We start from the raw sequence: 9389 nt of genomic DNA, 5'->3' as shown, positions 1-9389 counted from the left end.
CAGGATTATTATCTTGCTCAACCGGGATATTATTAGAAATTTCAAGTTTTCTCGAACATTTGCCTTTCTTATAAAAATATACAAAAACAAAACTAATAACTAGGATTACAGAGAAAATACTTAAAATAGGAAAGCTAACATGATTATTAAAATTATTAGGATCTTTGATCTCATTCAGATCCTTCATTGACATATCTGAAATAGCTTTAATCGATTTTAAATCATCAAGGTTAACAATTTTGATTGTTGGAATAGAAATGTTATTGCTTAATTTATTTACACTTTTACAGCAATTATCATTAATAATGTCAAAGTTTGAGGATACAGTGGGTACATATATTTTGGGATACACTTTAGTCACTAGCTTGAGGTTTTTATGAAAACCTACACAATTTACTGGTATATTAAGTACACCTGTACCGGATATAATTAACTCAGATACATTTTGATTACATTCAATAGACAATTTAGTGGATTTTGATTGTACAAATAACCAATTGTTATTATTTAGCTTATGCCAAATATCTAGATTACCAAACATGACCTTAACAGGACAACTTTCCGGAAGGGTAGTTAAGGCTTTAGTAATTATTTCGATTTCACATGAAGGGTTATTAAGTACTGCGTAGACATCGGTTATTTCACAAAGATAGGTATCGGTAAATATGCTTTTACAGTAATTCAGATTCTTGAGATATATATAGTATAATTTATCTGCACTTAAAGCTAAAAATTGTTCCGAAGGGAGGATCATAGCAAAAGAATTAAGATTGCCCTCCTTATGTGGGATAGGCAATGGTACAGTTCTATAGATATTAAAATATTCTAAGGTTACAAGTGGTATCTTTACAATAAACATTAATTTTTTGTTGAAATAATAACAAGTTAAATCGGCTATATTAATTAGAATATGAATGTTGCTTATATCTATGCTTACAGGAAAATCTCTATACTTAGGGAGTAACTTAAAATTACTTACAATATCGTTATACATTTGGTTAGGGGTTAGAACTGAAGGATGCAAAGTGTTACTTTTTATGAGTAAAATGGAGTTAAGTAAGTCTTCCACCTTAAAAGATAAAGTCAGTAAGTTTGATTGTAAAATATTTAAAATGTTATAAAAATTATTTCTAAAGTTAACCTCATTAAAGGCATTTGTTATATTAGATACCGAAGACTCTAATTGTTTGACGACACCGTTTAATTTTGCTTGATTAAGGTTCATGTCATGTAAGGATTGATTTATATTGGAAATGGCAGATTGGGAAGCAATAACGGTTTTCTTCAATGTTCCTGAAATCTTTTTATCATTTTCATAAAGAGTTTTAATAGCGTCTTCGTAAATTCTCGCATCATCTTCGGTCAAGGTACCGAATATATGTTTGAAAACAGTGCCTATTCCGGAAAACCATGCGGACCTTTTAGAGACGTAATCGTCGGATACTAGATGTGAAACGGCATCAAAGTCACGTTGGAGATCTTTAAGGATTGCTTCTAATGGTTGTAATAAGTTATGACATTGCGAAACACCAATTACTACGTTTCTCTGACAATAAGACTGAACGTTGTTAAATACTTTGTTTATGTCCATTATATGATTTTTTATGGGAATGATTTCTACTGGGATTACAATTTGAAATTGGTCATCTATTATCTTTAGTGAGCCAACAGGGTCGAAGAAGATCCCAGGACCGTTCACTATATTTTTAACATATTGATTTTCAGGTTCAGCTAGGGTGACATTGCAGAGAATTGCGATGGCCCTGGAAAATATGTGAGCGTGTTATTAAAAAGAGTAAAATAATGTTACTTATAAGAAAAGAACGACATTAACATTTGATATAAACTTATCTTACAAAACTTAAAGTGTATACAGTATATAATAAAAGTAAACATTTATAAAATAAAATTAGGTCTCGTGAGCTGGTTTCACTTCATCAAAATGATGTTTAATATGACGTCTATTTATTAATAGTTCTAAAGTATTATTATTGTGGACTTTGACGATTTTATAGGGACCTTTCCAAATTGGCGAAAGAGCTTTGCGCAGTCTGACGTGATTTTTTAAATAAACATAGTCACCTACTTTATACTGTATAGACCTCGTATGTCTATCATAGTAGGTCTTTGATCTTTCCTTTGAAGTTTTGATATTCTCCAAAGCCTTTTCGCGAGAAATTTTTAATCGGTGATGGAGCATTTTAATATACTCTGGATATGTAACGTCAGGGCGCGATTCAAATACTGAGTCAGGGATATATGGCTTGTGCCCGAAAACAAGTTCATATGGAGTGAATTTAGTCGTTGTGTGGATATTACTATTATAGGTTAACATGGCGGTATATACGAACTTATGCCAGTTTGTCTGATTTTCATTTACGTAAGATTTTAAGTATTCCTTTAAAGTGGAATGGCTTCTTTCTAAAGCCCCTTGAGTTTGAGGGTGGTAAGGTGATGACCAAATTTGTTTAATCTTCAAAAACTCGCATGTGCGTTTAAATAATTCGGCAGTAAAATTAGTTCCTTGGTCTGTTAATATGGTTTTAGGAATGCCAAATAGAGAAATGAAGTGAACTAGACCTTCACAGGTTTCTTCTGCTGTAGCGTTTGATATTGGGTATGAAATAGAAAACTTGGTTAAATCATCTTGAAGGGTAAGTATGAATTTCAGTTTTTGAAATCCAGCTTCAGGCAAAGGTCCAACTATGTCGAGGCTAATTCTTTCAAATGGGCGTGTAGCAGTAGTCGTAATTTGCATGGGTGATTGATTGATCTTTCTCAGCGCTTTGTTTGATTGGCATAATTTACAGTTTTGTACATAATTTTCTATATCTGTACGCATATTTTTCCAATAATATCGTTCTTTGATTCTATTATACATCTTATTCGAGCCTAGATGTCCTGCAATTGGGATATCATGGTTTTCTTTAAGGATTTTGGTGATCTCGGAAGGAACAGGATATAGGATGGTATTATGGTGTATATTTACTGTTATGTTAGTATTATTAAATAAGTACATAAGCATGCCGTATATTTTGACAAAGGAATGTTGTTCGAAGATACTTTTAAAGTCAGATATGGCTATTTCTCCAATATTCGCGGAAAGCAAGATATCGTCACGGGCTGTTTTGAGAGTTTTGAATATATCTGGATATGTGCAGTCGTCGAAATAGTAGACTTTGGTAAATAAAAGATAGTATATCTTATTTTTAATTTCGATTTTTTGAAATGAATGTAGTTCTCTTTCTGAATTTAGAATATTGGTAGAGTCGGGTAGTGTGGACAGGATGTCTTGGAGATATGGATTTGAATCATCGAAGTCGATTGATACAGGGATTAAGATGGCTTTAGAATTACTCTTAAGGAGACTTTCATTATGTTCTCTTATATGGGTATTAAAGTTTTCTTTTTTGTTTGAGAAAGTTTTCAGAAAATCATTGTAGTCGGTGTTAGAATTTGAAATGCCTTGAAGAGGTGAAGAGATTGAAGGGTTTTGAACTGGTAAGTTGGTTTCACTCTCAGGGCTAGTAGCAGGGAACAACATTTCATCATTTTCTAAAAGGTCAATATTGGGCAGGCTGTCACTACCAGCATTAGATGTCGAAGGGAGTTGAATCCCTAGATCATCTATTGTTAGAGGACTAAAAGGGAGTGGATCATTCTCACTTGAAGACGGTATCACACGTTGAGAATCAGTCTGATCTTTGATAATTGGATTGACGGGAAATCGAGACAGAGCGTCGGCGTTACTATTGATTTTTCCCTTTTTATATTCAATGTCGTAGTCGAACTCCTCGAGTTTTAAACGCCACCTTACAAGCTTGGATCCAGGATCCTTACAATTAAATAACCACTTGAGTGGTTTATGGTCTGTTAAAATTGTAAATTTGTTACCATACAGGTATGGTCTAAAGGTTTTAGTTCCCCATATGATAGCCAAGCATTCCTTTTCGGTAACGCTGTAGTTACTTTCGGCTTTAGATAATGTCCTTGACGCAAAAGCGATGGGGCGATCTCTTCCTATAGGCCCTTGTGACAAGATAGCGGAAATTGCATAGTTAGATGCGTCGCATGTGAGGTTGAATGGTTGGTTAAAATCTGGGTAAGCAAGTATAGGTGCAGAGATCAAACTATTTTTTAGAGTTTCAAAGGCTAACTGTTGTTCATGTTGCCAATTGAACGGAACATCCTTCTTTAGGAGGTTTGTAAGTGGTTTAGCAATCTTGGACAGGTTAGGTATAAAACGACGATAGTAGGACACTAACCCCATAAAGGATTTAATGTCCTTAGGACATTTGGGTCGGGGAAATTCTTGGACTGCTTTGGTTTTTTCGGGATTTGGCTTGACGCCTTCGTCAGTTATTATGTGACCGAGATAAGAAACTTCCTTGCGCAGAAATTCGCACTTATCTGGCTGAAGTTTGAGGTTAAATTGTCGGAGTCTGTCAAAGACATTTGAGAGGTTTTTCATATGTTTTTGGAGATCAAATGAATAAATTACGATATCATCTAGGTAAACAAAGCATTGTAGCCCTTGCAGACCTGACAGAGCAGAATTCATCAACCTTTGAAACGTAGAAGGGGCATTTTTGAGCCCAAACGGCATTCGCGCAAATTCAAAGTGTCCCTGTGGAATGGAAAAAGCAGTTTTAGGAGCGTCAGCTTCAGACATTTTAATTTGGTGAAATCCAGAAGCTAAATCGAGTGTACTAAAATATTTACATTTACCTAATTGGTCTAAAATTTCCGAAATATTAGGAATAGGGTAAGAATCTCCAATGGTGATATCATTTAATCGACGGTAATCGATAACAATGCGCCATTTACGCTGACCAGAAGCGTCAAGTTTTTTTGGAACTATCCAGATCGGAGATGACCATGGAGACGTTGATGGTTTGATAATTCCTTCATTAAGCATTTTATTAATCTGATTATTTACCTCTTGTTTATGCACTTCAGGAAATCGATATGATTTTGTATTAATGGGTACAGAGGAAGAGGTTGGTATCTGGTGCTCGAGAACATTAGTGCAAGTTAAAGAATCTTCGGGGAGGTGAAATATATCTGAAAATTCAGCGCAAAGATTAAATAATGACTCTCGTTCTTCGCTATTAAGGTGAGTGACTCTTAAAAGATCTAGGACCTGCTCAGTTCTGTTAACGGCATTGTTAGGGATTGTATGAGATATATTAAATATTTGGTGATTTGCTTTGTTTTCAAAGGGCGTAAGGTTTAATTTCAAATTTGAGTTTAGCGTAATTGGAGATTCAGAGATATTTACAACAGAAATGTTTATTCTAGAATTAGGTTTCACTTTGACAATGCAGTTAGCAATTAGAATTGAGTCAACGGGGTTTTGATCTACCATCAAGCCTTCACCTATTTCTGGATTAAGTACTGAACATTCTATGATGGTTTCAGTTCGGGGAGCAATAACATATACTGGTTCATTAAATTTTAAAACAAGTTCAACCTGATTAATTGTAAGTAGTTCATTCTTGAAATCAATATTTGAACAGTTGTCTGATAGAAAATCGTTTCCAATTATACCATCGTAAGGAAAATTTATGTTGTCAATAACGTGAAATCTGTACTTCAAAGAGTTGAATTCGATAGGTATATGTCCTAATGACTTCATCGGTTTATCTGCAGTTCCGATTCCTGAAAATGTTATGGTGTGTTCATCTATTTCAGGTAGATTTTGAATAGATGATTTCTTTATAAGGCTAATAGATGCACCACTATCAACAAGGAGCTTAAGTCGTTTTGTGGATACAGAGGTTTGTACTTCAACAAAGGGTAAGTATTTTTCGGATGGATTTGAAGTAACATTATGTATTTTGTTACATGTATTATTTTTTGTTTCGGGTGTGGTATTTGGTGTATCGACTATGGATGTAGTAAGAGGAGATATGGCAGGCATGTATTTCAGAGTACCGGATACAATAGATGCATATGTCCTTTGTTGGGCATTTATTGCACTATTTTTTGAATAAAGGTTATGTGGTACAGAGGATTTCGAAATTGATTTATCAACGTTGTTACCACTATGAATGGGAATTTTATTACTCTGTTGTGTGACTTTGGATTTAGAAATAGGAACATGGTCTTCATTTTGGGGCTGGTTACCCTGCTGTGTGACCTTGGATTTAGAAATAGGAACATGGTCTTCATTTTGGGGCTGGTTACCCTGCTGTGTGACCTTGGATTTAGAAATAGAAATATAGTCTTCGTTTTGGGGCTGGTTACCCTGTTGTGTGACCTTGGAATTGTAATAAGATATAGAATTTGCGGTGTCATTTCGATATAGCAATAAAGGACGTTGAAATTTCGGACTCGGGAGACACCGTCGAGAGTCCCTTATTCGTTTAAAGGATTATCTGTCTCATCAACACCATAATCTTCATATGAAGTTATTGCATGAATCGGTTGGTTCCGATTTTGAAAGGAAGTAGAAGGGTTTGTGCGGTTGTAGTTTGAATTTTGATTATTTCCAAATTTCCTATTATTGTATTCTCGTTTGCGACAACCTTCAATAGTATGCCCTGGGGCCTTGCAATATCGGCACACTATAGAATTAGAGGGCCTAAACGCAGCAGATGTTATATTATTATTAGTGCCGTGTTGTAAGGCTGATCTATTTTGTGCATATGATGGGTAAGATGGGCGGAAACGCGCTTGATTCTGGTTGTTTGGAGTTTGCGCGTAATTAGTGTTTCGTCGTGTTAAGGCATTGACAATCTTTTCTTCGGATGTAGCGAAATTAACGGCGTCGTTCAAAGATTCAGGGTCACGGCATCGAACTACAGTTGACAACCTTGGATTTAGGCCGACTACAAACGTGTGTAAGGCTAAATCTTTCATAGCTGCGACGCGGCCTGCCAGTTCGTCTTTTTTCTTCGTAGGGATAGTTATATTAATTTCTGATAATAATTTTGACAAACAAGACTCTAATCGTAATGCAAACTGGTTGACCGTTTCGTTGCTTAATTGACGACATTCTTGTAAATCAGAAAGCAGCGCAGCATAGTGCTTTTTATCACCGAATTGAGATTTTAAGAAATCTTCGAGCTGTTGCCAATTCTCAAATTCTTTAACACAACAAGCAGTCTCTGCGCGTCCTTCTAATTGACTTACAATATACTTTAATAAAATGTCCTGTTGGTTTTGAGTAGCAAGCTCTACCGCATTCCTACAATTATTTAAAAATGCACTTAATTTTTCACGCTGGCCATCAAATTTATTTATAAATCTAATGAGTATATTTATATCAACGTCTGTGGCTGACCTATTCTTTGATTCACGTACAATAATATCTTCTTTAGGCATTGTCACTTAGGATATGGCTTAGACTAAACAATAGTGATAACGGCGTTGCGACGGCTAGCGTTACTGAGAATTGATAAGGCGCTGCACTGATTTGTAAGTTGGTATTGTATGTTGCACAAAAGTAATTAAAAACTTACAGGGTGATGAATATCATTCTTAGATTCTTGAAAAAGAATATCGTCGGTATTCGACGGTGCTGGGCTGAACTGGGTTGAACTGGGCTGACGATGAAAGGCCTGTTCCACTTATCACACAGTGGACGGATGGGGCTTGATACCACTTAACACTTTCACTGATACACTTATGCACTTTTAACACACAAGAGACGATTCCAGGATTTATCAAAAATCCCTTTTCGCTGCCACCAATGTTATACGACGTCCCGATTTAAGAGTTTTAAAAAAAACTATTTATTAAACACGAAGGATTTTATTAAAATTATTGGCTTAGAAAGGCAACTGCCCGGCTTGAATGGTAAAATAGGACTGAATCATGGTTGAGAGATGTTGCTAATCGCAGTTGAGTAAAAGAATGCAAGCTTGCTAGAATAAAGGTTGACACAGGGTGGTTTCTATGGTTTTTAAATATATAACAGAACTCTCCATGAATGTGAGTGCTATGGGCAGCGGCGGTATAACTTAACATTAGAAGGTAAAAAGTTGAACTAATTAGTTAAACTCATAAAATACTTAAATATATCGACTATACTAATATACTCATACTTTTACTATATATATACTTTGGTATAAATATTTATTATCTACTATACTAAAGTGTTCATCATTGACCCATTGAGGTAATAAAATGTATAGAAGACGAATACGATACGAGAAGAATAGATGTATTTGTTTATTATTTTCTTCTCTATCACATCGTTCCATTGTAGATTTGTATGTTGCGCTTTAGGAAAAGAGCAATGTATTAAACTAGATCAATACCTACTTTTCTCTCATCTCTTACAAGCTGGAAAAGCTCTTCTTTTATATGTATCTATGAAGACATTTTTTCTGAATAAAATAATAGAAAGCAACCTATACCGAAAATTTTGAACATATAAAAATGCAAATCTTTCCTTCAGAAAAAAATTAAGTGTTGTATGTAAGGTAGATTGAGCTTACTTGTATCCTGTGGGAAAAAGTATAATCACTATGAACTTATTGAACAGTTATCTCGGTCACGACTATGACGTAACAATGATGAATTCCATTATAGAAAGTGTGATCGCATTTCCGGTTGATTAATTGTGGTTAACTTTTTTGATCTTTACTGGTTTTCACGCCCGGCGTATAACTATTTCTATAATTGAGACTGTGACGATGTTGCTTATGAAATTTATCATTTTCATTTGTTTGGTTAATAGTAACTGTAGTATTAGTAACTTATTAACTAAGTAAGTATTAGTACTCTTTGCAGCTTGGGACTTAGTAAAAAAAACGGTTGTCTGTAAAGTCCATTTATTGACGATAGTTGAACGTGACAACGTCATAAAAAATACTGAAGGAATGGTTGCATTTATCAATAGAAAATAACATTTTTTTTAAATTTTATATAAAAAAACGAAATAACATATCTATTTCATGATTATTTGTCAATCCAATAGGCAAGTAGTATATAAATATCAGCATTTTAATAAACAAAAATTACAATATTAATCAATAAATACTTCAGTATGAACTTAAAAATTTAAACAAGCCATATTTTCTCCGAACGACTTTGTTTTACAGATATATTGATAATATTCTTCAGCGTTTGTCGCTACTTTTCGCTCGGTATGAATTTATTTGAAAATATCTTGCGAAATGCAGAATATTGCGGGTCTGTAACATTTGGCAAGACATGTCACTGGAACGGTTTAGACGTTTCAATTCACCATATATGGTTCTATATTTAGCCACATGTTTCCTCAAAGAATATTTTGGTTCTTCTTTTTATAATAGTCCTTTATTTTGGGGGTTATTATTAAGTGTGGTAATTGCCTTGGCCTAATAATTACTGTTGATGTAATCACCAAATAACAAAAGCAAAGAACTTTTTCCATCCCCTATAGTGCTGACGTAATA

At 34.5% G+C, this 9389-nt stretch overlaps 1 protein-coding gene across 1 annotated transcript; it reads right to left on the bottom strand.

Annotated features, from left to right (window-relative positions):
* Positions 1-393: 393 nt before the first annotated feature.
* Positions 394-7916, bottom strand: LOC123689664. The gene is made up of 3 exons (XM_045630906.1): positions 7467-7916; positions 545-1763; positions 394-414 (listed from the first exon to the last, which is right to left on the bottom strand). The coding sequence occupies exons 1-3, from the start codon at positions 7481-7483 to the stop codon at positions 394-396; spliced, it is 1257 nt and encodes a 418-aa protein (XP_045486862.1). The 5' UTR covers positions 7484-7916.
* Between the last annotated feature and the right edge of the window lie 1473 nt (positions 7917-9389).

Source organism: Pieris rapae, chromosome 1 (assembly GCF_905147795.1).
Source record: "Pieris rapae chromosome 1, ilPieRapa1.1, whole genome shotgun sequence".
Classification (NCBI taxonomy): domain Eukaryota; kingdom Metazoa; phylum Arthropoda; class Insecta; order Lepidoptera; family Pieridae; genus Pieris; species Pieris rapae.
The sequence above is the reverse complement of the archived record's forward strand: the minus strand, read 5'-3'. Positions and strand labels throughout refer to the sequence as shown.